The sequence below is a fragment of the Neoarius graeffei genome, chromosome 15, assembly GCF_027579695.1.
Source record: "Neoarius graeffei isolate fNeoGra1 chromosome 15, fNeoGra1.pri, whole genome shotgun sequence".
Taxonomy (NCBI): domain Eukaryota; kingdom Metazoa; phylum Chordata; class Actinopteri; order Siluriformes; family Ariidae; genus Neoarius; species Neoarius graeffei.
In genome coordinates this window covers 19,903,639-19,931,257 of record NC_083583.1, presented here as the reverse complement: position 1 = coordinate 19,931,257, position 27,619 = coordinate 19,903,639, and the positions used below count along the sequence as shown (strand labels likewise).

Sequence of the window (27,619 nt, the reverse complement as noted above, 5' to 3'; positions counted from 1 at the left end):
CTCTCGCTCACTCCCTCTCTCACTCCTCATTCATTCTCTCTCTCGCTCTCTCGTTCCCCTCCCCCTCCCTCTTTCATCCTCTCACTCCCTCTCTTTCTCTCCCTTTCTGTCTGTCTGTCTGTCTGTCTGTCTGTGTCTGTCTGTCTTTCTTTCTCTCTCGCTCTCTCCCCTCCCTCGGTCATTCTGTTTATCTCCTCCCCTCTCTTTCTTGCTCTCTCTCTATTTGTTCTTTCCTTCTCCCTCCCTCTCTCTCTCTCTCTCTCTCTCTGTCTCTCTCTCTCTCTCTCCCTCCCTTTCCCTCACTGAAAAAGACTTCTCCTCCCTCATCCCTCCATTTTCTTGTCTTCCTGAATACCTCTCTCTCAGCCATTTTCTCCTGAGGTGTAACCACTCCAATTCTAAAATGCCCCCAAAATGAAACTGGGGTTATAATACGTACAGTATATTGAGCATGATCAAATAAACAAACTGCGTATTTCGACATTTTCTGTTATCCATGCAGTTTATTGTTCCAGTTAAAGATCACAATATTAAACGTTTTCTTTTCGACAGAGCAATTCAATCAGCAAAACCAACAGAATGTTAGCGAAAGTTAGCGAAATGAAAACATGTACATGTTTAGTTCGTAAGGTTTGAACTTTAGTACGTTTTTGCTTTCATGTGAAACATTCAGTACACTTGTGTGTGTGTGTGTGTGTGTGTGTGTGTGTGTGCGCTAAATGACCACAAGATTTTTGTGTATTTATGACCCTCTGACTTTGTGTCCAGTGCAGATTTCTTACTGCCATATCTGTCTCTTCTTTTCATCTCCCACTTCATTCATTAATCTTTTCACATGATGTATATGTTTGTCTTTTTTTTATTTACTGTTTGCTTAGTCACTCTGTCTTTCCTCTCTCTCTCTCTCTCTCTCTCTCTCTCTCATATATATATATATATATATATATATATATATATATATATATATATATATATATATATATGCTTTGTTTCAACTCCTCAATCTAGTACTGATTTGGGGTGTTTTATCTAATATGTTTTTCTTTGGGGCATAAAAGCAAATACCGTTTTTTGAGTGTGTGCGCGCATGCTTGCACCAGTAAGAAAGAGAGAGAAAAAAAGAACGAAAGAGAGAGACAGAGAGAGAGAGAAAGAAAGAGAGATAGTGAGAGAGATGGGGGAGGGGAAAGAGGAAAATTAGAGCGAGCACATACGAGCGAGAGAGAGAGAGAGAGATAGTCTGACAGAAAGGGAGGGGAGAGAGAGAGAGAGAGAGAGAGAGGAAAAAGAACAAGCTCACATACAGAGAGAACAGAGACAGTGTGTATCTGTGTGTGTTTGTGTGTAGCTATAGAGAGCAGTAGTGTGTGTGGAGCAAAAAGGGCAAGCAGGTAAACGTAAAGTTTAGACTAAAGATGAGATCGCTGAAACATCTAAAACCTCAAACCAAGAGAAATTTGGTAAGTATTTGTGTGTGTGTGTGTGTGTGTGTGTGTGTGTGTTCAGTTATTCTTTACTGTGTACAATACAGACTTGATTAATGATTGAAGAGCTACTATATGATTAACCAGTTGCATTTTTCACATTTGAAGAGCTATGCTGTTATTTCTTTTTGTGTACATTTAAATGACCATTTTTATTTTTATATGCTTTTTCATTTTATTCTTCTCCCCCTTTCTCTCTCTCTCTCTCTGCCTCTTTTCTCTTGCTCTCTTTCACTCACCCACTCTCTTGTTCACTCACACAGTGAACCCCTCCTCTTTTTTTTCCTCTCCCTCCATCACTCGCCTAATCTGTCTTTTCTGTCAGTCGAGCTTCCTTTCATGCACTCTTTCCCCTCACTGTGCATATTCATGATTTTTTTTTCTTTTTTAGTATCTCTCTTTTTACTTAGTTTGGGAAGAGAGAAAGAGCTCAGAGAGCTGAATTCACAGCTGTCAGTGTATTGTTTTTATTTGCAGTTAAATTAGTTGATTGAATTACCTTGTAATTACCTGACACAATCTTGAGTTCTATCACAAATAAAGCATTTTAAGTCCTCATGAGATGAATCAAGAGCGTCTGTGATTTTAAATGGCGAACGGGAAATGCAATCCAGCAAGTCTTTTTAGTCGTATTTCACCTGAAGTCTAGGTTGCTCATTTATCCACCCTGAGGTATTTTGTTGTGTCTGTGTGTCTGTGGCAGGAGGAGAAGACCCAGCAGCTGGTTCGATGTTATGCTGAAGCCATGCACCAGCAGATAGATGTCGGGACGCAGACAGACCCAGTGGTGGTCTTGTCTCTGGCCCAGGCTGCTGTGTTGGGACTTATATCCCAGAACGAGGTCTTTGGTGCCACGATTGCCCCCAACGGCTTTTATACCGGAGAGCCCAAAGAATCGCCTGCTCCGTCCATCGAGCGGATGGACTACGAGTACGCTGACCAGCTCATTGGTGCCAATGGTGACTACCTGGGTGTGAACCTCGGAGAGGACGGTCAGGTTCACCCAAGCTGTGCTGAAAGGAGGTGGCAGGGGACACCTGAAAACACAAAGCCTCTCATAGGGCACCAGAACTTGGGTTCACATGTCAAAGGTGAGTCTGTGACCCCGGGACTACCTTCCTGCAACCACATGATGAGCATGATGCCTAGAGAGAGCATGCAGATGGTAGACAACTCTGGTTACCGCCTGGCCTCCAAACCTCACCCCAACAACTGCTGCTCTACATGTGTGCGGGAACCCAAGAGCACTCATCCACCACCTCACCACCATGTTCATCCCCACCCCAACACTCACACACCTAATGAGGTTCATTCTCATGACAGAAACCGTGCACTGGAGAAAAGAGGAAACGAGGACATGCAAGAGGAAGTGAATGAGGCAAGGATGGGGAAGTCTGGCGGTGGAGGGGAAGAGATCAGCAGCTACTTTCGTACGAATGAGGTTGGCTATGAGGGTGGGGATATGGATGGCGTAGGGGAGTTTGATGAGAGCAACCAAGGCCTGTTCTGGGGGGAGCCTGTGGAAGGGGAGGCACCGCGGGGACGCCGCATTGACCGATTGGACATCAATATTCAGATCAACGAGTCCTATTGCGTAGATGTCGGCGAAGGCCTGAAGCGCTGGAAGTGCCGCATGTGCGAAAAGTCCTACACGTCCAAATATAACCTTGTAACGCATATCTTGGGTCACAATGGCATAAAACCCCATGCCTGCCCACATTGTGGGAAGCTCTTCAAGCAGCCGAGCCACCTGCAGACACACCTCCTGACACACCAAGGCACACGGCCGCACAAGTGCACCGTCTGCAAAAAGGGCTTTACTCAGACCAGCCACCTAAAACGGCACATGTTGCAGCACTCGGATGTCAAGCCCTTCAGCTGCCGCTTTTGCCGCCGAGGCTTTGCCTACCCCAGTGAGCTGCGAGCCCATGAGGTGAAGCACGAGCGAGGCCGCTGCCACATCTGCCCGCAGTGCTCCATGGAGTTTCCCACCTACGCCCACCTCAAACGCCATCAGGTCAGCCACCAAGGGCCGCCCACCTTCCAGTGTAGCCACTGCAGTAAGACATTTGCCTACCGTAGCCAGTTGCAGAACCATATGCTGAAGCATCAGGTCCAACGCTCTTTTTCCTGCAGCCAGTGCGGCCTGCAGTTCCTGCAGCTCCACCAGCTACGTCAGCACTCTCTCACACACAAAGTGCTCAAGCCTCAGGCACGCGCCTCTAAGGTAAAATTTCAGTATGTTTATGTACACATGTAGCTTCTAACACCGTTGTAACAAACTCATTTACGTTAAGTACAGATATATAAAAGTAGATATGCGCATGCCTTTCATGTGTTACAAGCCTAAATCCAAGACAGTTGGATGAAAATCCTAGGACTATGACAAATAACAGTGCCAGGAAAAAAAAACAAGGTTTCGAAATATACCTTTTTGTTTCACTGAGAGAATGTTTTTTGCAGCCAATAGCTTTACACCTTATTCCATGAAATATACACGCAGCCCAGTTTATTAGGCACCTTATTAAAATGTTTGTGTGTTTTTAATAAACTACAAACTCGACATATCCTTTCTTTTAATTTTAAATACATGACTAGTGTTCCCTCGGTGACTTATCCTGCTAGGTTGCATAGAAGAATGGAGAATGGGATCGTTGGATTCATTTGCCATCTGGGAAGAGCTGTCTGTTTACATTGAATGTTTACAACGAGCTGATCATGTGAACGATGTCTTTTGGTTCGGTCGTGACAGAAAACGCTGCATGTCATGGTGAAGGAGAGCTTGCATATGACATAGAAATAGCCTATGCTTGTAAAGGATGTGAAAGTGCAAAAAAAAAAAAAAAGTCTAAGTTACGATGTTGATCTGTATAAAAAGTAAACAGATGCAGAAATGGTACTCTTTCTTTATATTTTGTTTTGTGTGTGTTTTTTTTTATTAAACTTTTTGAGAAACTGCTAGACTGTGATTGCAGCCAATAATTAGAAATAAGGTCCGAAATTTATGCTTATCCCGGGTATACAGCTAGCAGGAGAATCAATATCGGAATCTCAACATTATCTCTGATCTGCTCCCAACTCCAGGCTTACATGAACTATTCCTGGAGTTAATGCCATAACTCTTGCTCCGTTAAAGAATAGCACACAAGTATTTCCTAGCTACCTTAGCCTCATTTTCCGTAAACGTGATCGACTTTGCAATTATGATATCCAAATGCTTGCTCTTTTTATAATTTTTATGGACAGCTTATTAGCTCATCCGGCCGACACGTGTCATCCGTTGTCCATCCAGCGTTGCCAACATTTCATGAAAATCGCTTCTTCTCTCTCAATTCTTCACCGATTTTGATTCTTTCTGGCATGAAGGTAGGGGTACCTAGGGTGCATATAGCTTCTACTCATAGTTGCTTAATTGCAGTTATTAATGAAGTTATGGGCTAATTAAGCCTTAATGAGCAGTTCAACAAAAATCGCTTCTTCTCGGTCAATTCTTCGCCGTTTTTGATTCTTTCTGGCATGAAGGTAGGGGTACCTAGGGTGCATATAGCTTCTACTCATAGTTGCTTAATTGCAGTTATTAATGAAGTTATGGGCTAATTAAGCCTTAATGAGCAGTTCAACAAAAATCGCTTCTTCTCGGTCAGTTCTTCATCGTTTTTGATTCTTTCTGGCATGAAGGTAGGGGTACCTAGGGTGCATATAGCTTCTACTCATAGTTGCTTAATTGGAGTTATTAATGAAGTTATGGGCTAATTAAGCCTTAATGAGCAGTTCAACAAAAATCGCTGCTTCTCTCTCAATTCTTCACTGATTTTGATTCTTTCTGGCATGAAGGTAGGGGTACCTAGGGTGCATATAGCTTCTACTCATAGTTGCTTAATTGCAGTTATTAATGAAGTTATGGGCTAATTAAGCCTTAATGAGCAGTTCAACAAAAATCGCTTCTTCTCGGTCAATTCTTCGCCGTTTTTGATTCTTTCTGGCATGAAGGTAGGGCTACCTAGGGTGCATATAGCTTCTACTCATAGTTGCTTAATTGGAGTTATTAATGAAGTTATGGGCTAATTAAGCCTTAATGAGCAGTTCAACAAAAATCGCTGCTTCTCTCTCAATTCTTCACTGATTTTGATTCTTTCTGGCATGAAGGTAGGGGTACCTAGGGTGCATATAGCTTCTACTCATAGTTGCTTAATTGCAGTTATTAATGAAGTTATGGGCTAATTAAGCCTTAATGAGCAGTTCAACAAAAATCGCTTCTTCTCGGTCAATTCTTCGCCGTTTTTGATTCTTTCTGGCATGAAGGTAGGGCTACCTAGGGTGCATATAGCTTCTACTCATAGTTGCTTAATTGGAGTTATTAATGAAGTTATGGGCTAATTAAGCCTTAATGAGCAGTTCAACAAAAATCGCTTCTTCTCTCTCAATTCTTCACTGATTTTGATTCTTTCTGGCATGAAGGTAGGGGTACCTAGGGTGCATATAGCTTCTACTCATAGTTGCTTAATTGCAGTTATTAATGAAGTTATGGGCTAATTAAGCCTTAATGAGCAGTTCAACAAAAATCGCTTCTTCTCTCTCAATTCTTCACCGATTTTGATTCCTTCTGGCATGAAGGTAGGGGTACCTAGGGTGCATATAGCTTCTACTCATAGTTGCTTAATTGCAGTTATTAATGAAGTTATGGGCTATTTAAGCCTTAATGAGCAGTTCAACAAAAATCGCTTCTTCTCAGTCAATTCCTTGCTGTTTTTGATTCTTTCTGGCAAGTATTTGAGCTGGACTGACTGAGAGTAGAACTGCACAAGGTGGGGCACTTTAGATTGTTCCTTCTGGACTAGACGGGGCCGGAGTGAGCTACACCGTCATTAACGGTCTCGTTTTTCGTTTCTTTGTCTGTTACCTGTCCGTTCTACATTTCATCTTCAGTGTTTTCCCCAGAAAAAAATTAAAGCCCTAAATTCTGGCATGATAAAACACAGACAATTGAGCACCAACGGCGCGAAGCGAAATTAGGGGGGTGCGGGGGCATGCCCCCCCCTTAAAATTTTCTGAAAATAGATGCTCTCTGGTGCATTTTCAGGGTCTCTGAGAGGTTTTAGATACATGATTATAGAATAGATTTTAACCGTGCTTCAATGATTTCTGACCTCAATAGTATTAATGTATACACATTTGAAATTTCACCTTAAAGTTCAACATGCAAGTTAAACTGTTTTGTTATAGATTACTGAGGTATACGATAGATTTGAAAATCTACAGGGATCCCTTGCACTTAATTATCTATGATCAAGTAGTGTTGTAACAAAAATGTGCATGAAAATATGAAGTGTTTTGCTCCATCTTATGCAATCCAATGAAGAGAATCGATCATCATGACCTCCTGTTGATCACAAAGGGATCTGAACCTAAGACCTGCCACCTTAAAATAAGTTGCTGTATTACTATAACTGTAATGATTTAGAATGTTTCTGATGCAATTACCATAATATATGTATAACTAAGATGCACTGAAAAGAAAAGTAAGACAACTGCATATTATAAAGTTTAAATTTTGGCACTTTATTAAATGGACTAGATTAAGATTAAAACGTATTTAAAGGAAAAGAAAACTTCATACATTTGTTTGCAGAAAGATTATGTATTTATAAAAACATTCATGAAGAGATTGTGTTAATAAGTGTCAAATGTAGCATAATTTCAAATAATAATGATAAGCGTATTTGGCAGTGTGATGTCACTGTGAGCCTTTAACAAAAGAATAATCCGGAGCCGTCTTTTGTTAAATGGATCCCAGGGACATCACACTGCCAAAAATTCTTATGATTGTTATTTGAAATTATGCTGTATTTGACACATTTGGACAACTTCACTTCGTGAGAGTGTTTATAAGTACATAATCTTTCTGCAAACCCAAACTAATGAATTGAGTTTTCTGCTCCTTTAAAGCAGATTAATTCTCCTTGGCTTTTGCTCGGCCCAATGTTGGGCAACCCTCTCATAGTCCATCTCGCTGTCATCCATGCTGATGTGGATCAAATTGTCCAGCGAGTCTTCTCCTAGGTTATTAAAGTCAGTCGGCTTTGTCCGTCTGGTGCGGGACAACATCGGCAGCCAATGAGATCGCTTATAATGAATCGGAAACTTCCGGGATGTTTGACGTTTTCTTTCGATATTTTTTATTGGACGGTTTGAACACGCGATCTTGACGTAGCCAACAGATTACAGTTTGTTTACATCATACCACGCGGACATATTACTTTGACAGAATCAACACAAATATTGGAAAAAAAGACCGCTTGTTTAACACAAATATCAATCGGTATGTAAATGGATCTGTTATTTGCTCTCCTATGTATCTAGCAGGGGCTTCAAAGTTTGGGAGAATAGCAGGGTACAAATAATTTACAGCAGGGTGCAAAATGGTAAAATGTCTGCCAGTGGCAGACATAATGCACGCAAAGCGTGCGGGGGGGTTCAAAGGGGGGTGCGCCCCCCTTTGGGCACGGAAAATTTTATGAAATGCACTGAGAAATGGTGGCCTCTGGTAACTTTTAACAGTGAAAATAAAGGGTAATCAATACTATTTGGAAACTTGAAATATGAAACCATACCCCAGTCATTTTATCAAATTTCAGAAATGTTTGCAAACAAACACATAAAAAGTAGTCCGATTGAAAACCACATATGGATGATATAATAATTTTAAGTCTGATGTGCACTTTGACTAAGCTAAAGTGACAAGTTTCTCCAGATTCTCTAATACTATCGAAGAATATGGTGAAATCTTGAATACAGATGAAGAACAAAACAACTTCAATTATAATCAAAATGTTTATTTTTTGGCAGTCAATAAACTGTTACATAAAATGCAGCTACATGCACTTCATCAGCTGACTTCATCGTTATTAAAAAAACAGCAGCTAGCAGCACTCATTGACAGTCTCAGCATTTCTATTGAAAATAACTTTTATCCAAATCTCATCAACCTAATCATGTACGGGCCTACTAGTCTGGCTAACGCGACTTCAAAGCTCTCTGAGCTATTGGTCTGGCCAAGATATTAAGCCCAACCGTTTCCCAGAGCCCGTGGTTGACCCGCCTCCCTGAAATGCCTCAGTTTGCTACTGGTCGAAGACAGAAAAGGCTGTGACGAAGCTTAAACCAATCACATCACTCTTTCCTCTGACGTATGCGACGCGACGGGGCTAACTGGTAGATTAAACTCTGACCGAAGCCGGTCGGGAGCAAGGCGAAAACGTCCTTCCTTTCAATAAATACCTCCAGGGCTGCTCTTTGCTCCGTTTTCAATGAGAACTTCCCGTTGAATGTTTTCAATACAGCATCTATGCGTAATAGATGCGGAAGCGTGAATGAAGCACTTCCGGTATAGATTCTGTAAACAATCTATGGCTTCCGGTCGCAGTTCTACTACGTCACTGCCTTGAACACGCCTCTACCCAGGGCCGTTGGAGATGCTCAAAGTTGATTTGGTTCCCGATTTTTCGGGAGCTTGGAAGAGCTGTAGATAGCTTGCCTGGCCAGACTTAAGCTCGCAACAGGCCCTCGTGTTGCGTCACGCTTAGGATGGGCAGGCCCAGGCTAGGGGCCTACTGAATAGAAATTATATAAATCTAGTTATTTAGTGTGGGTTAGGCACAACAAATATTATGAGTGTGTGTGTGTGTGTATATATATATATATATATATATATATATATATATATATATACACACATGTATGTGTGCGTGTGTGTGTGTATATATATATATATATATATATATATATATATATATATATGAGAGTGAGAGAGATGCAAGTACGAATTTTTCATGGGGCGGGATGGTTTGGAACAGGTCATCTAAAATTGGGATAACATTTACCCGGGACGGGTATTTGAGGCGGGTCGTCTAGGTTAAGCTTGATTAGCGTTGTTACGCATGCAGTTTGTTTTTTCGAGCAGCTGTCAAACGCAGAGTCAACTTTACAATCTGCGATTATAATGTCTTAAGCAAGGCTGAGAAACGGTGGACTAAGACATGTTTATTTTTCTATATCAACACAATGACAGAATGAATTTGCGTTCAAAAACGTAAGTTTACCTTTCCCTCTAGACCTTTCTAGCCACGCATCCAGCATGGAGCCGCTTGCAACTCTCTTCGTTGCCATTTGTGAGTCACATGATGGTATGAACCATTCACAGTCCATGGAACACTCTAAGCCAATCAGAGTACGGCTTACATATGGCACAAGGGGCAGTAATGGCTGCACTCATGTCGAGGATGTAAACTAAGTTGACGCGGCAACGGACATACATGACATAGTGGATGTAATTTACGTTCACAACTTTTTTTTGCCGTCAGAAATATTTAATATTAAATTTTGTGACTCGACTGACAATAGCCGCATAACAAGCCACAGACGGCGATTTGCCGCCGGTGACCGGCTACTTTTGAGACCGCAGTCTAGTTACTTGTGGGTAGGAAATTTTAACGTATCGGTATAAATCTAAGCGTATCGGATTTTAACTAAAGCGACTAAGCGTATCGGCAGGCAGAGCAAGCATATCGGGCCCGATACGCTAAAACGCTTTGGGGAAACCCATGGTCTTGCTCATTTATTGTTGAAGACCACCATGTAGTTCCTTGTTGTTCTCAAGCTGTCAATCTGTTTATTTTTTCCTTTCCTGTTTTTTTTTTTTTCCCTTTCCAATCCAGGTGTCCAGCGGTCTGTCCGATTATTATCTTTAGTGCGATATCTCAATAACGTTGAATATTTGGAGGATTTATATGGCATTGTCACTGTAACCTGTAGATGAACTGATTTTGGAATTGTTCCAATCTGGGTCAAGGTCACAGCAAGGTGAAATGTCTGTCTAAAATAGTTATTCTACAACAGTTTTTCCTTCCTTCCCGATTGTCTGACAGAGATTTTACTTACACCTTCATGTTCAGGAACTCGAGGCCCGTTGTTGGCTAGCTGTGATTTTTGCCATTGGTTGTCACTGTATCCATCTGTCCATGCATCTCTCCAAGGTTCTTTTTAGCACAATATCTCAAGTATCTGAATATTTATAGAATTTATTTGGAATTAGAATTTTAACCAGCAAATGAACCGATCAGATTTTGGAATTGATGCAGACAGGATCCGCATGGTCTGAAATAGTTTTTCTTCAGTCGTTTCCTTCATGTTTGGAGTATATTTTAAGAGTAATTCAGGCATGCAAACTACTAACAACAAAGACTAGATTTGCTGGTAGAGACATCCCTGCCGGGATCAAGTTTGACTTGTTCTCTTTGCCTGTTCCTCTTTCCTCAAACAAAACAGACACCACTTGTTTGTTTTGTGTTTTCAGCACCTTCATGGGATGAATTTGGTGTGGTAGAAGAGGCCAAACTCAAATCTCTCTAGGCTCTCCAGGACTGGAGTTTGACACCCCTGTTGTAGATTCACCAAAAAAAAAAGCCATATCCCCTGAGTTTCTAGACTGTTAGGTACCCTTATCTAGTAGTGTTGTGCTTGCTTAAATGTAATGTGTTTGGCCAGGGCAAGATTCAAACAGATCCTGGGATGTGTCGCACAGGAATGTTGTACTGCAACCCGAAAGCATTTCTTGGAGACAAGAAGTCTGAATCATGATGATGCCACAACCATCCATGTTGGGTGTCCAACAGAACACTTTTGACCATGCTTTCTGGGCCGGAAGATGGGCTTACTCTTGCCCCTGTGAATCGGCAGGGTTTTTTCTTGAAAAATTTAGTATGAGGGCGCTCACCATGGCGAGGGAGCGAAGCGACGGGGGGGGGGGATGGTGCTGGTTGTCCGTACCCCCCTCCGCCGTGCGAGTCTTTGGCTTTCTTCCGTTTCGTGCGGCAGGATGACATCTTTAAATGCCCAAGTGTCAACAAAAACAACTCGCGAACTACTTCTGTCAAAAGCTCCCGCGCCGGTGGGTGAAAGGTCATTCAGTCTCGAGAAATCTTGCTCTACAAGTCAGCTGACCTTGTATGTAACCCATGTCAAATCTCGCGAGAGCAGCCGCGACAAGTAAACAACTAAACAGCATGGCGCCTCAGTCTGGAAAACGCCAATTCGGATTGTTTTTGCACCGTCTGGCGGTGTATCTACTATGATTGGAATAGTTTTGGAATAATTATAACGTATTTGATGATCAGACACATTGTCACGTGGTGTTGCTGGGGTGTTTTCACGGAGAAAAGATCGTTTTGAGAAAGATTGCATGTTGTGCAGTAGCATATAAGTGCATGGCCTAAGTGTGACTTGGGGTTCAATCGGCATTTCAGTAAGAGGGCGCACGCCGAGAGTAAGAGGGCGCAGCGCCCCTGTTCCCCGGTTTAGACGAAAGCCTGATCGGCGTGATATTAACCAATCACGGCCATCTGCAAGCTTGTGTATGTGGAACGGCAGTTGGCGCTTTCTTTCAAGTGCATTCAGCTGCCCTGTGATTAAGCATAAGCAGCAGTTCAGAAGGATGAATGTCTCGAAGGAGGCACATGCTCACCTTCATCTCCAGTTGGTAGCTGTTGTGTGATTAGGGGAATGTTGGAACCATTCAGCAATGATACGAGCCTCCTGTCATGCTCGAAGTGTCCTATAAAATGTGGACAAATTGTTGCCATGGAGGGCTGAACTTGGTCAGTACTGTGGTCACGTTCATATACTTTTTAGTGGAGATCAGTAAATCTTGTATTGTTAACATAAAAAATAATGGGATCTGTGCTGCTTAATTTTTAAAGTAGCAAGATGGAATACAAATCTTGATTTGTCCAACCAGACGGGTTTTTTTTTTCTCCCCCCTCCACATCAATACAGTTATGACATCCAGTGTCTGCTGGAGAGATGCTTTTTCTAAGACGACACTTGTTATGGAGATGCTAAAACGAGTGTGCCCAGTCTTCTCTGCAAAGGGCCTCTACGGTTGCAGTGTTTCCCTCCAACCAAGCAGCCACCAATCCTGATTGGACACCAAGGTCAACTGATTAAGCTTGTTTGGAATGAAAAACTGCAGATTTAAAAAAAAAAAAAAGCTCATCTACTCAGCTCATTTGTAAATTGCTTTGGATGAAAGTATCTGTAAATGTAGAATTGCTAACACCAGCGAGCATTTCATAAACTCACTTTGTTCTTTCATTTTACTCATACCAACTATCAGTTCAACACTCGTACCAGAAACACTGGTTTATACCACACGATGCGTTTGCGTCACGCTCGTTGGAACGTACAGATGGTGAGAAGTAGGGATGTTAACCGATGACCGTTTGACCGGTGGTTGACCGAATCAACGTCAACCGGTTAAATTTTTTTTTTTGGATGTCAGTTAAAAAAAAAAAAATCACTCGTTTTGAAGCTGCCGATTTTGGAGCGGAGAACCTGGAATTCTGTGTTGTAAACGCTTGGGGCATGCCATGCAGTGTAAGGACGACAGCTGACAAATCAGAAACACCCATTCAGTCATGTCCCGCCCTCCCGCGCCAGTTGAAAACAGCTGCCACTCGGCGAGAGAAAAGTGTAGACACAGGCTTTTTAGCTTACAAATTACTATTCTGTTTTTTTTTTTTAATTATTATTAGAAGGTACATCGAGTTTAGTCCTGCCTTGACCAGTGCATTCTGAAAGTGTGTTTCGGTCTGTAGCCAGCAATGCATGTTATTGCAGATCATATCTCTCCACACAAACTAAAGGCGCAGATGCCGACTTTTTCACGGCTGAATCGTGCAGATCCAATTTTTTTTTTTTTTGGGGGGGGGGCGTTGGAGTGTCTGAATAATTTCATCAGAGTAAATTCTGTATTAAAATTACTAAATAAGCAAATGCAGTTGAAATTATTCAGACACTCCAACGCCCCCCCCCCCCCCCCCCCCAAAAAAAAAAATCGGATCTGCACAATTCAGCCGTGAAAAAGGCGGCATCCGCCAAAAGGCACGCCGTTTGCATCCCTGTTAAACTCATAGGTTAACTGACTTTAACCGGCTAATGAGACTCAGTGGTCGGTCAAGATTTTTTTTAGTTTTCGCCATCCCTAGAGAGAAGGGGGTTGTGTACCTAATAAACTACCAGTTCTGTGTACATAAACGGTCCTTTTTCAAGCCAAAAAAGAAAGTATTGTCATTTTTCAGGAGATGAATGGTCGGCGATCTCAGACTAACATCTGCTGTAAGTCGTTCCTTGAGATGTCACCAGTCTTTGTTGCTTCCTGTTGTTGATTCTCAGGTAACAAAGGGCTTCAAGTGTGATGTATGCGCTCGCGAGTTCACGTTGTCTGCAAACCTGAGGAGGCACATGCTGATCCATGCCAGTGTCCGACCCTTTCAGTGTCATGTCTGCTTCAAGTCCTTCGTCCAGAAGCAGACTCTGAAAACTCACATGATCGTCCACCTTCCTGTGAAACCCTTTAAGTGCAAGGTAAGTTTGCAGAATGTCCGAGCACCACAGACACGAGTCAAGAAGTTCCAGATTTTGCTGAGCGCAAAGGTCTTATTGATTAGCACTGACACCATGAAGATTTCTGACCCATCTGGTTGACAGTACACAACCCACTGTTGCCAAATTAATGACTTTGCCTACGAGGCATGGTGATTTTCTTTTTTTTTTGTTTGTTAAATTGTGTTTGTGATTTTATTTATTTATTTATTTATTTATTTACACTACCGTTCAAAAGTTTGGAGTCACCCAGACAATTTTGTGTTTTCCATGAAAAGTCACACTTTTATTTCCCACCATAAGTTGTAAAATGAATAGAAAATATAGTCAAGACATTTTTCTGGCCATTTTGAGCATTTAATCGACCCCACAAATGTGATGCTCCAGAAACTCAGGCTACGTTTACATTACGTCGAATCAGCGGATCATCAGATTAACGTTCTTAAAACGATTCGCGTTTACACTAAAACCGTTAGCCGTGCACACAGCAACGCCAATACGCGGATACGCTAATCACATGACTTTAGACGGCGCGTAACATGATCCCAGTGCGTTTCAGACGGCGCGTAACATGATCCCAGTGCATTTAGGGCATGCGCAAGGCTCACCACTTGCAAGTAGAAGGATGGCAAGCCTAATACACGGATACGCTCGGCTCCGCAGGCATCCTGCGCTCCAAATCACTCCGCCCTGAACAGCGAGGGTGGAGGGTGCGCACTCCGGCCCTGCGCAGCTCTCACAGCGCGCGAGTGAAGTGAACAAGCCACGATTCGGGACTGAGCCGCTGTGTGTGTGATCCCAGCGCATATCACTTACTACTTGCAAGTGGAAGGATGGCAAGCCTAAAGACAATCATAACTACACAATGGGCAGTATTTGCATCAGTATTTGCAGTATTTTCATACTTTTATACTCTTTAATGAAAGGTGATACAAGGCGGAAGTCCGCGCCGTTTTTCAGCAGTCGCGTCACATGACCAACGCCAGCGAATCAGGAAGGTGGATGTCACAGTGACGTTGTCCAATGACGACGCCAGCTAGAGCTCAGCACAGCGTATCCGCGTATTCTGAATGTTTACACAGCACCGGAGCTGACACGATCTGGATTGAATACGTGGACGCTGGCGGATTCCCGTTTCCTGGCGTTTCCAGGGGGTTTAATGTAAACGGACAGTGCATCCGCGAAGAAAACGAGACAGATACGGTCTAATGTAAACGTAGCCTCAATCTGCTCAAAGGAAGGTCAGTTTTATAGCTTCTTTAAAGAGCTCAACTGTTTTCAGCTGTGCTAACATGATTGTACAAGGGTTTTCTAATCATCCATTAACCTTCTGAGGCAATGAGCAACACATTGTACCATTAGAACACTGGAGTGAGAGTTGCTGGAAATGGGCCTCTATACACCTATGGAGATATTGCACCAAAAACCAGACATTTGCAGCTAGAATAGTCATTTACCACATTAGCAATGTATAGAGTGGATTTCTGATTAGTTTAAAGTGATCTTCATTGAAAAGAACAGTGCTTTTCTTTCTAAAATAAGGACATTTCAAAGTGACCCCAAACTTTTGAACGGTAGTGTATATATTTATTTATTTATTTATTTATTTTAAAAAACTGACCTGAGTGACTGTCCTGCACACAATACGGTTGTCCAGCTACCATATGATACAAATACTCACGACCACTGCTTGTTTTTTCTGCATTCTTGATAAAAAGCATAGCATTTTGTACAAGCCCAATTCCAAAAAAGTTGGGATGTTGTGTAAAACGTAAATAAAAACAGAATGTGGTGATTTACAGTCACTGAAACCCTATTTTTAAAGGTAGACTGCCTTTCAGATTTTTCAAGTTTAGGTCATAAAAAGAATTTTCCCCAACACTCAACTATTTTTGTTTAGTGGACCAAAAGCACAAATCACAGGCTTCCAATTTTATTAGGTTTTTAAAAATAGAACGATTAATGAATTTAAGGCCACGTGGCCCTAAATTCTCTATTTTTTTTTTTTTCCTGCTTCACCATGACCCAATTCAAGATATTATGTCACGCATCACGTGGTGGGCTTTCCCCAGTCGCACAAGGCATTGTGGGATACAAATTTGAAACAGGACAGAAAAATGGAGGACGCGAGTATGTGAATGAAACGTGGAAGACCGACTACAGTAACAGAAAGCTAGAAGAAAAGATATGTTGCGAAGGAAAGGAAACGCAGGGCCAAACTAATAAATATCGGCAGTCAGCAAGCACCTCGGTGTGATCAGCTGTTCATTTAGCGACAGAATGATGGAACTGTTCATTGCACGGTCAGAGGTATACCTGTAGATGGCAGTAATACAACACTGTGGATGCCAGCTGCTGTAAAACCCAAAAGAAGGTGGTAAACCTGCGTATGCACACATGGACTTCCTCTGTCTGCTTGACTGCGTGAAGTGAGTGATTTCATGCACATTATTTGCTCGGGAATCCCCTCAAATTAAATAACTTCCCAGCCACAGAATGGGCTGATATTGTTTCATTTATTTAGATGTTACAGACATAAACATACATCACACTTACCAAATTTCAGAGGGAACTAAATTTTACCAATTTTATGAAATCGAAAGGCCGTCTAGCTTTAATTGAAAATAGTACAAAAGCAACATATCAAATGTTGAAACTGAGAAATTTTTAGTGCCAGCAATATGTTTCAAAAAATTTGGGACTGGACCAGCAAAAGACTCGAAAAGTTGTGTAATGGTGTTGTGGGGGGTGTTTTATTAAAAAAAAATAAAACAAGAAACTAATATGGTTATTTGGCAACAGATCAGCAACATGATTGGGTATAAAAAGAGAATCCCAGAGAGGCTGAGTCTCGCAGAAGTAAAGATGGGGAGGGGTTCACTGCTCTGTCAAAGACTGTGTGGGCAAATAATTCAACAATTTAAGAATAACATTCCTCAATGTAAAATTGAAAAAAATTTGGGGATCACATCATCTACGATAAATCATAATATTAAAAGATTCGGAAAACAATCCAGAGAAATCTCTGTATGCAAGAGACAAGGCCGAAAACCAACACTGGATGGCTGTGATCTTCAGGTCCTCAGGTGACACTGCATTAAAAACAGGCATGATTTCTGAGTGGAAATCACTGTATGGGCTCAGGAACACTTCAGAAAAACATCGTCTGGGAAAACAGTTCATCACTGCATCCACAAATGCAAGTTAAAATCATATATAAACAATATCCATAAACGCCCCTGCCTTCTCTGGGCCCGAGCTCTTTTACACTGGACTGCGGTAAAGTGGAAGCCTGTCCTGTGGTCTGCGGAATTGAAATTTGAAATTATTTTTGAAAATAATGCACACCGCGTCCTCCTGGCTAAAGAGGAGAGGGACCATCCAACTTATCAGTACGCAGGTTTTTGAACTGCCAACATGTGTGTGTGTGTGTGTGTGGGGGGGGGGGATTAATGCATAGGTAGCTTGCACATCTGGGAAGGCTCTATTATTGTTGAATGATCTATACAGGATTTGGAGCAACATGCTGCCATCCAGACAATATCATACCGCATTCTTGACGAAGAAGAAGAAGCCTTTGTCACTCAAGCACAGATACAGTAACGGAGCACACAGCACTCTGAAGCAGTCAACACACACATGCACAAGTGAGCAATGGGCACACACATACCCAGAGCAGTGGGCAGCTATGTAACAGCATCCGGGGAGCAGTTTGGGGGTTTGGTGCCTTGCACTTCAGCCCAACCTTCAGGCTGCCCCATGTTAACCTAACCGGAAACCCACACAGACATGAGGAAAACATGCAAACTGTACACAGAAAGGCCCTTGTCTGCCACTGGGCTCGAACCAAGAACCTTCTTGCTGTGAGGCGACAGTGCTAACCACTACACCACCGTGCCGCTCACATATTACAACTGCATGGCTCCATAGCAAGAGTCCAGGTGCTAAACTGGTCTGCAGTTCAGACCTAGCCTGGGCCCGCCCATCCTAAGTGTGATGCAACACGAGGGCCTGTTGCGAACTTAGTCTGGCAAGGCAAGCTATCTCCAGCTCTTCCAAGCTCCCGAAAAATCGGGAGCCAATCAACTTTGAGCATCTCCAACGGCCCTGGGTAGAGGCGTGTTCAAGGCAGTGACGTAGTAGAACTGCGACCGGAAGCCATAGATTGTTTACAGAATCTATGCCGGAAGCGCTTCATTCACTAGAAACATTACGAACATGGAGCAGCGGCAAGCCTTTGACACAGCGGTAGATGCTGTATTGAAAGCATTCAACGGGAAGTTCTCATTGAAAACGGAGCAAAGAGCAGCCCTGGAGGTATTTATCTTCTTCCTGTTACTCAAGCAGTTTCCGTCGCGTCACATACGTCAGAGGAAAGAGTGATGTGATTGGTTTAAGCTTCGTCACAGCCTTTTCTGGCTTTGACCAGTAGCAAGCTGAGGCATTTCAGGGAGGCGGGTCAACCACGCCTTTGGGAAACGGTTGGGCTTAATATCTTTGCCAGACCAAATGCTCACAGAGCTTTGAAGTCGCGTTAGCCAGACTAGTTCAGACCTGTCTCCCAGTGAAAATAGTCGGCGCATTATAAAATGCAAAATATGTCAAAGGGGACCCCGAATCATTGAACAACTGAAATTATAGATCAGGCAAGAACGAGACAATCTTTCACTTTTAAAACTACAGCAATTGGTCTCTTCAGTTCCCAAACGTTTGCAGAGTGTTGTTAAAAGTAGATGTGATGCAACACCGTAGGAAACCTGCCCCTGTCCTAACTTTTTTTTGAAACGTGTTGCTGGCATCAAGTTCAAAATGAGCATACACTGAGTGCAGAATTATTAGGCAAGTGAGTATTTTGACCACAACATCCTTTTAATGCATGTTGTCCCACTCCAAGCTGTTTAGGCTTGAAAGCCTACTACCAATTAAGTATATCAGGTGCTGTGCATCTGTGTAATGAGAGGGGGTGTGGTCTAATGACATCAACATGCTATATCAGGTGTGCATAATTATTAGGCAACCTCTTTTCCTCTGGCAAAATGGGTCAGAAGAGAGATCTGACAGACTTTGAAAAGTATAAAATTGTGAGATGTCTTGCAGACGGATGCAGCACTCTTGAAATTGTGAAGATGTTGAAACGTGATCACCGAACAATCAAGCGTTTCATTGCAAATAGTCAACAGGGTCGAAAGAAGCGTGTGGGGGGAAAAAAAAGGTGCAAAATAACTGCACATGATCTGCGGAAAATCAAGCGTGAAGCTAACAAGCAGCCATTAGCATCCAGTTCTGCCATATTCCAGAGTTGCAACATTCCTGGAGTGTCAAAGAGTACAAGGTGTGCAATACTGAGGGACATGGCCAAGGTAAGGAAGGTTGAAAAACAACCACCACTGAGTAAGGCACACAAGATAAAACGTCAAGACTGGGCCAAGAAATATCTTAAGACTGATTTTTCTAAGGTGCTGTGGTCTGATGAGATGAGAGTGACTCTTGATGGGCCAGATGGATGGGCCTGTGGCTGGATCAGTAATGGGCACAGAGCTCCACTCTGACTCAGACGCCAGCAAGGTGGAGGTGGAGTACTGCTATGGGCTGGTTTCATCAAAGACGAGCTTGTTGGACCTTTTCGAGTTGAGGATGGACTCAAACTCAACTCCCAGACCTACTGCCAGTTCCTGGAAGAAACCTTCTTCAAGCAGTGGTATAGGAAAAAGTCAGCATCTTTCAAGAAGAACATGATTTTCATGCAGGATAATGCTCCATCTCATGCGTCCAAATACTCCACTGCGTGGCTAGCCAGTAAAGGTCTGAAAGGTGAAAAAAATAATGACATGGCCCCCTTGTTCACCTGACCTAAACCCCATAGAGAACCTGTGGTCCATTATAAAACGTGAGGTCTACAAAGAGGGAAAACAGTACACCTCTCTGAACAGCGTCTGGGAGGCCGTGGTTGCTGCTGCACACAATGTTGGTCGTGAACAGATAAAGAAATTGACAGAATCTATGGATGGAAGGCTTTTGAGTGTCCTCATGAAGAACGGTGGCTATATTGGTCACTGATTTGTTTTTGTTTTGTGTTTGAATGTCAGATATGTTTATTTGCAAATCTGGAGTTGTCATATCAGTGTACCTGGTGAAAATAAATAAGTGAAATGGCTACATATTTGGTTTTTATTAAGTTGCCTAATAATTCTGCACAGTGAAAGTTACCTGAACACATACATATTCTCCTAAAATGGCCAAAACTAAAAACACCCCACTCTAACTTCCATACATATTCAGCTTTGATATTTATGAGCCTTTTTGTTTGATTGAGAACATAGTTGTTGCTCAATAATAAAACTAATCCTCAAAAATACAACTTGCCTAATAATTCTGCACTCCGTGTATATTTAAAAAAAAAAAAATCTGTTTCAACATTTGATGTTTTCTTTGTACAATTTTTCATGGTTTCCATGATTTTGCAAATTATCACATTTCTGTTTTTATTTGTTTTAAACAGAGTCCCAAGTTTTTTTGGAATTGGGGTTGTAAATTGTTGCTTTGCCTATTTTGTAAATACTTTTATTTTTTGGTTCCATGATCAAAGCTGACTTCTTATCATAATAAGTTATAACCTCTTTAATTTCTGTTCTGATAAAACTCCTCTTCTTTCATTCTCTTCTCCACAAAATCTTACTTCCTCATGTAACACATTTTGATATGCAAATGATGCTGATGAATCAGTGAATATGCAAATTAGTCTCTGACATCATCTGTTGACTTTTGAGCATACAATAGCTACTTTTCCCTGAAAAGCGCTGGCACCACTGTCACAAGCTCTATCTATCCATCAATAAATGTTCAGTCCCTTTCAAATCTCCTGCACATATACGTCACCCTTTTTCTTTCTTTTTTGTTTTAACAGGTGTGCGGGAAATCATTTAACCGAATGTATAATCTTCTCGGTCACATGCATCTCCACGCTGGCAGCAAGCCATTTAAGTGTGCGTACTGCTCCAGCCGATTCAATCTGAAGGGCAACCTCAGTCGTCACATGAAGGTCAAACATGGCATGGATGTATCCCCAGAAGGACAAGGTGAGGAAGATCTAACAAAATCTATTTAAGGCTGAAATTCTATTATCAGCAACAATGCTGCTTCATTTTTGACCTCTTATTTGTCTCTCAGATGCTCCGCCAGATCTGGAACCTCATGAGGATTATGAAGAGGATAACTTTAACTTCACCGCCCCTGAAAATATGGATGCTAACGACGCGCCTAATCTCACCAAGCTCTCTGAGGTTGCTATACAGGAGCTGGACTATTATAACTTTGGAAAGGATGTGGGCAGCTACAACACAGCATGAGCCCTAATAAGACTAAAGCTGAAATACTCTTGAGTATCCATTGAACTAATTGGGCACTTATCAGCCATAAGCTGGCTGTTATGTATTTCCATGAGAACCAAGACTTCTATATTATTACTGATGGACAGGTGGCTATCTTGGTTTGACTCCTGTTGTAACTATACTGATCCTGTTTCATAAGAACCACTGAATTTGCTAAGAGTCTTTCGAACAGTTGTAAGTTTACCCCGTGCTGCTGTCTTGCATTTCTGCAGTACGGTATTAATTAAAGGTCCACTCAGCATAGTTCATGACCAAAAATTAACAATATACATATATATATATAAAAAAGTGATTATTTACTGTCTTTATATTGCTTACATAATGTACACTCGCATGAGATTGAAGGGTTGCATTTGTTTGTTGATAGTAAGGTGGGTAGCGATGCCACCCCACAGCTCTAGGGTTCGATCCTGAGCTCGGGATACTGTCTGTGCCGAGTTCCTGTGCATGTTCTCCCTCACAGTTGCTCCTAGGTGTGAATGTGTGCGCGTGCAGGTTGCCTGCGATGGATTGGCCTTACCAGCGTAAGGATGTTTCCCTACCTCATGCCCAGGGTTGAATGAGACAGTTTACTCTACATAGCTCAAGGTTCCTTGGTGGATGTGATCATGTGTCCACAAAGCCTAATTACGGGTAAAGGTGCCATCAAAGAAGTTTTGCACCTTCACTGAGTGCAGTTGTCTCTTTCGATGTCCCAAGCTGTGTGATCATCCTCCAAATCTGCATTTTGAGGGCGTCATACTGCAGCTTACGAAGGCATACGTTCAAACCGTACATCATCTCATGCAAGCGTACGTAATGTATGAAGAAAAGATCATAAATAAGCACTGCTATAATATAGATTTGAGACTTAAAAAAAAAAATTACAACACTGTAAAGTGGTTTTAGGCCATGATGAGCCACCGGAACAGTTTCAGCAGGTCTTGGCATAAAAGCATTTGGAAGTGTACTAGAAATGAACATTTCTTCCAAAAGAGATGCTCTCAGTTGGTGTTTTGACGATGGAAATGGAGAGCGCTATCTAAGAGTTCCCTTCAAAGTCTCCCGTTGTCTGGTGACCACAGTAGCTATAGCATGACTAACATTATTTCCATCTTCATCAAATCATTTTGTGAGCCCTCATGCCCTGTGGATGGGGGCGGGGCCATCCTGGAAGAGAGCATGCCCATCGGGATAGAATTGTTTCATCATAAGATGAACAGAAGAACTTTATCATGATTTCCAGTGACAGTTCACACTAAGAGGACAAATGGACTTGCCATGTCACCAAAAATAAATGCGCCCCCCCCCCAATATCCACTGTTTTTTGTTTTTAAATTTGTGACCCATCTGTGTATTGTCTCTTTTTGATCACTGACTGGACCTTTAAAAAAACAGCGTAACTAATATCACTTAAGTTTCTTTGCCTCTACTTACTGTTGTTTATATGTGAGGGAATGTAAAAGCACACCTGTTATATTATTTGTGCTCAGTGGAGCAGTGTACATACTTCAGAGTGTGTGTTTGGGCCCCATTACCAAAGTCACTGCATGAGCATCCACCCTTAGACACCACTACAGTTTCCAGAAATCAATACCTTCACCAACAGCCAGTTATTTGTAGACAATAATTTTTCCCATATTATCGGTTTGATATTTATTTTGCACCTTTTGATTAAAAATGCATTTAATATCTTTTGAGGAGAAACCTGGTTTATCACTGACAGTTAAAGCTCTTGTCTAATCTTCATCTCTTAGGAGACAGATAGGGCAATGTTGCCAGTTGTGTTAGTTTCTTTAAATAAAGCATTTTCAAAGTGAAGTAATTGCTATAGTCGTTACTTTACCAGGTAATTTTCTTCATCGTCTGTAACCTGATTGCATCATGACTGGTGCTTTTTCACGTGACTTGTTTTCACCATGAACAAGCAAATAAAAACACTCCGGTGTAAAGTCAACATAGACAGCAGGACACTTTCACGTGCAGCTCCAAGAAATGTTGAGGTAAGGTTCTCTCTTTCACTGTAACTCACAGGGCATATGCTGTAAATCGGCCGTCATTAACAGCAGCAGTTGGAAATGCTTGAGAAATTTAACTTTTAGTACTACAGTAATTTTGTAAGTTTGACTTTAGCCAAGTATTATTGAAAAGGAACACTTGTACTGAAGTACATTTTCAAGACAGAAAAACATGCAATGAGCCTATGACATATATATTAGCCTTTGCCTTTTAAATTATGTCATTTCATTAGTTAAATGAGCTACCTAGGTAGGTTTTGTAAATTCACTTGTTAAATTAGCCAGCTAGTCATGTTTTGGGACCAAAAGGTCACCGGTTTGATTCCCTGGCCCAGCAGGAATTGTTGAAATGCCCTTGAGCAAGGCACCTAACCCCCAACTGCTCCCCAGGTTGCTCTGGATAACAGCGTCTGCTAAATGCCATTAATGTAATGTAATGTATTGTAAACTGGCTTGTTAAATCACTAGTTTAGGTTTTGTATTTGTTACTAAAGTGCTTTAGCTTTCATTCCAAATAGCTTAAAAAAAGAGAGGGCTATTAAACATTAGCTAACCAACAAGCCAAATTCTGTTTGAGTGAGCACATTGTTTTTCCTTATTACTGTTTGCATAGTGAACTTGCTAATCTTACAGGGTTGGGTAAGATGTCAGCTTTTTTCATCAGTTAGAAATATTTGCTTACTCTTTTTTGATGTTTACTCAAGTAGAATTTTGTCTCTAGACTACTACCTTTTTAATTGAATAAGCTCTTGACCCAAAACCTTTGCTTAAGTACTTGTGTGTCAACTTTTTCCACCCTGATTCACAACAAGTGCTTGACCATGCAGTCACTGTCACACTATTTTACATCTAAAAATGTTGTATTGCGAATGAGGCTTTTAAATCAGGAATGTATTAGTTGTTTTAGGTCGTCTGCTACAGGGGGATGTTCTCCTGCAGGTTCTCATTATAATTGGAGGAGGGGATAAGAATTTAAAACTTCATCAAGCAAAGCTCAAAACGTGTCTGTGATCCGATTCCTAATCGGAGAGAACACCATGGTCAAATGCTTCTCTTTGTTTAGTAGATAAGGCCGCTCTAATGCAATCTTGTATGCAGGGGTCTTGGTTCATGCTGTCAAACGTGAAGCAATCCTCCTGCTTTGGGTTATACGCTACATGTGGCGTTGGCTGTTAAACAGCAGCTGGTTTTCCTTCATGTTTTATTACATTGTTTGTATCTGACCAGGGATCAAGAGAACAAGCAATCTCATTAAAGGTACTCTCGGCTGTATGTTTCAGCTCAAGCGGAGGACAGATACTAGCTTAATAAACTTAAGGAATGTGTAAAGAATAGTGAGTAACTTCCTCCTAGGTAATTCCGATGAGACAAGTACTGCTATTAGGGGCCATGGGCAGATCGATGTAAGCTACTGGATGTAGTAATTCTTTGTGGCTTTTCTGTTAATTCACATACCAGGATTATGGAAGACTGACTGAGTAGCTTGAGAACCACCCTCCCAAAGCCTGATGGAGTCCCGACTTGCACTCTGAACACAATAAACAACCAAAAAAGTTGGGACGATGTGCAAACTGTAAATAAAGACAGAATGCAATGAGTGTAAATCATGAAAACCCTATATTAAATTAAAAATGATACAAAGACAACATATCAAATGTTGAAACTTAATGAAATTTATTTATTTATTTATTTATTTATTTATTTAAATATATGCTCATTTTGAATTTAATGCCAGCAACATGTTTCAAAAAAGTTGAGACAGGGGCATGATTACCACCCCCCACCCCCCATCACCTCTTCTTTTAACAGTACACTCTGTAAATGTTTAGGAACTGAGAAGACCAGTTGCTGTAATATTTTGAAAGTGAAATGTTGTGCCATTCTTGCCTCATAGAGGATTTCAGCTGTTGAACAGTTCAGAGTCTCCTTTATCATATTTTGCATTTCATAACATACCAGATGTTTCAATGGGAGACGGGTCTAGACTGCAGGCAGGCCAGTTTAGCACCTGGACTCTTTTACTATGGAGCCATGCAGTTTTAATATGTGCAGAAAGCGGTTTGGCATTGTTTTGCTGAAATAAGCAAGGCCTTCCCTGAAAAAGACATCATCTGGATGGCAGAATGTTGTTCCAAAACCTGTAGATATCATTCAGCATTAATGATGCCTTCCCAGATGTACAAGCTACCCATGTCATGTGCACTAATGCACCCTCATACCATCATAGATGCTGGCTTTTGAACTGTGCACTGATAACAAGCCGGATGATCCCTCTCCACTTGAGCCTGGAGATTGTCCATGATTTCTAAAAAGAATTTCAAATTTTGATTATTCGGCCCACAGGACAGTTTTCCATTTTGGCTCAATCCATCATAAAGTGAACCACAGACGATGGTTTTTTTGAAGTGTTCCTGAGTCCATGCAGCAATTTGCACTACAGAATCATGTCCATTTTTAATGCAGTGTCGCCTGAAGATCACAGACGTCTGATGTTGGTTTTTGACCACGTCCCTTGGGCACAGAGATTTCTCCAGATTCTCTGAATCTTTTAATAGCATTATGTACCATAGATGATGTGATCCAAAATTATTTGCAATTTCATATTGAGGAACGTTATTCTTAAATTGTTGTACTGTTTGCCCACACAGTCTTTCACAGAGCAGTGAATCCCTCCCCATCTTTTTACTTCGGAGAGACTCCGCCTCTCTGGAATGCTCTTTTTATACCCAATCATGTTACTGACCTGTTGCCAATTAACATAATTAGTTTTTCCCCATTACACAACTTTTTTCCAGTCTTTTTGTTGCCTCTGTCCCACCTTTTTTTGAAACATGTTGCTGGCACTAAATTCAAAATGAGCATACCGTAAAATACCAAATAATAGCCGAGTTCCAATTAACCGCCGAGTTCCCTTTAACGGCCGGGTGTACGCGTGTGTTGTGACAAATAAAGGCCGGTTCCGAATACTCGCTGGGGTCTAAAAAAAAAAAAAAGCGTCCGAACGTTCTATCTAGAATCTTGAGGCCCAGCACTTTTCTGGTTTTCTGGTGTTTAAACGATTTTGCATTGCATAGTTTTCTACCGAAACAATATGAATGAATGAATGAATGAAATTCATCTCATCTCATCTCATTATCTCTAGCCGCTTTATCCTGTTCTACAGGGTCGCAGGCAAGCTGGAGCCTATCCCAGCTGACTACGGGCGAAAGGCGGGGTACACCCTGGACAAGTCGCCAGGTCATCACAGGGCTGACACATAGACACAGACAACCATTCATACTCACATTCACACCTACGGTCAATTTAGAGTCACCAGTTAACCTAACCTGCATGTCTTTGGACTTTGGGGGAAACCGGAGCACCCGGAGGAAACCCACGCGGACACGGGGAGAACATGCAAACTCCACACAGAAAGGCCCTCGCCGGCCCCGGGGCTCGAACCCGGACCTTCTTGCTGTGAGGCGACAGCGCTAACCACTACACCACCGTGCCACCCATGAATGAAATTCTCATCTCATCTCATTATCTCTAGCCGCTTTATCCTTCTACAGGGTCGCAGGCAAGCTGGAGCCTATCCCAGCTGACTATGGGCGAAAGGCGGGGTACACCCTGGACAAGTCGCCAGGTCATCACAGGGCTGACACATAGACACAGACAACCATTCACACTCACATTCACACCTACGCTCAATTTAGAGTCACCAGTTAACCTAACCTGCATGTCTTTGGACTGTGGGGGAAACCGGAGCACCCGGAGGAAACCCACGCGGACACGGAGAGAACATGCAAACTCCACACAGAAAGGCCCTCGCCGGCCACAGGGCTCGAACCCGGACCTTCTTGCTGTGAGGCGACAGCGCTAACCACTACACCACCGTGCCACCCATGAATGAAATTATTTCTATAATACTGTTTACAACATTTTGTTACGTGATAATAAACATGCCATTTCAATGTTATAATCTTGGTCTACCGTAATATTTCTTGAGGAATGCAACTCCGTAACTTTTGACAGATGTCTTAGCCACCCCTTTGGGTATACCCAACGAAAGCCAGCGTGTGTGGTGACATTGAGGACTGCGGGTTTCCAAGGTTGGACTGCTGCTTCTGTTAAACGACCGAAATTGCCGAATGCATGCGTCAAAGCACACACTGAGTTTTATTAAAGACCTTATACCATTTCACTTGCCCTTACCCATTCGGATCTGGAAGACGCTTTACAAAAAAGGTGAGAGCGTTCTAACATGCATTTCAGTCTGCTCGCGGCCAATCTAATCCAAGGGGCCTTTTCAACAAGTAATCTGTCGTGCAAG

General features: G+C 42.0%; 1 protein-coding gene across 2 annotated transcripts in view; it reads left to right on the top strand.

The window, feature by feature from the left end:
- znf710b (zinc finger protein 710b) overlaps window positions 1–23,110 on the top strand; it is a 66,780-nt gene extending 43,670 nt beyond the window's left edge. The window contains exons 1-5 of one of the 2 annotated variants that reach the window (XM_060940974.1): window positions 1,295–1,460; window positions 2,188–3,711; window positions 13,713–13,904; window positions 20,827–20,998; window positions 21,090–23,110. In XM_060940974.1, the coding sequence (XP_060796957.1) occupies window positions 1,416–1,460; window positions 2,188–3,711; window positions 13,713–13,904; window positions 20,827–20,998; window positions 21,090–21,268 (2,112 nt within the window). In that variant the 5' untranslated portion in view covers window positions 1,295–1,415 and the 3' untranslated portion in view covers window positions 21,269–23,110. Of the gene's footprint in view, window positions 1–1,294; window positions 1,461–2,187; window positions 3,712–13,712; window positions 13,905–20,826; window positions 20,999–21,089 lie in introns of those variants that run through there. The other variant, XM_060940975.1, reaches the window with a different exon arrangement.
- The last annotated feature ends 4,509 nt before the right edge of the window (window positions 23,111–27,619 follow it).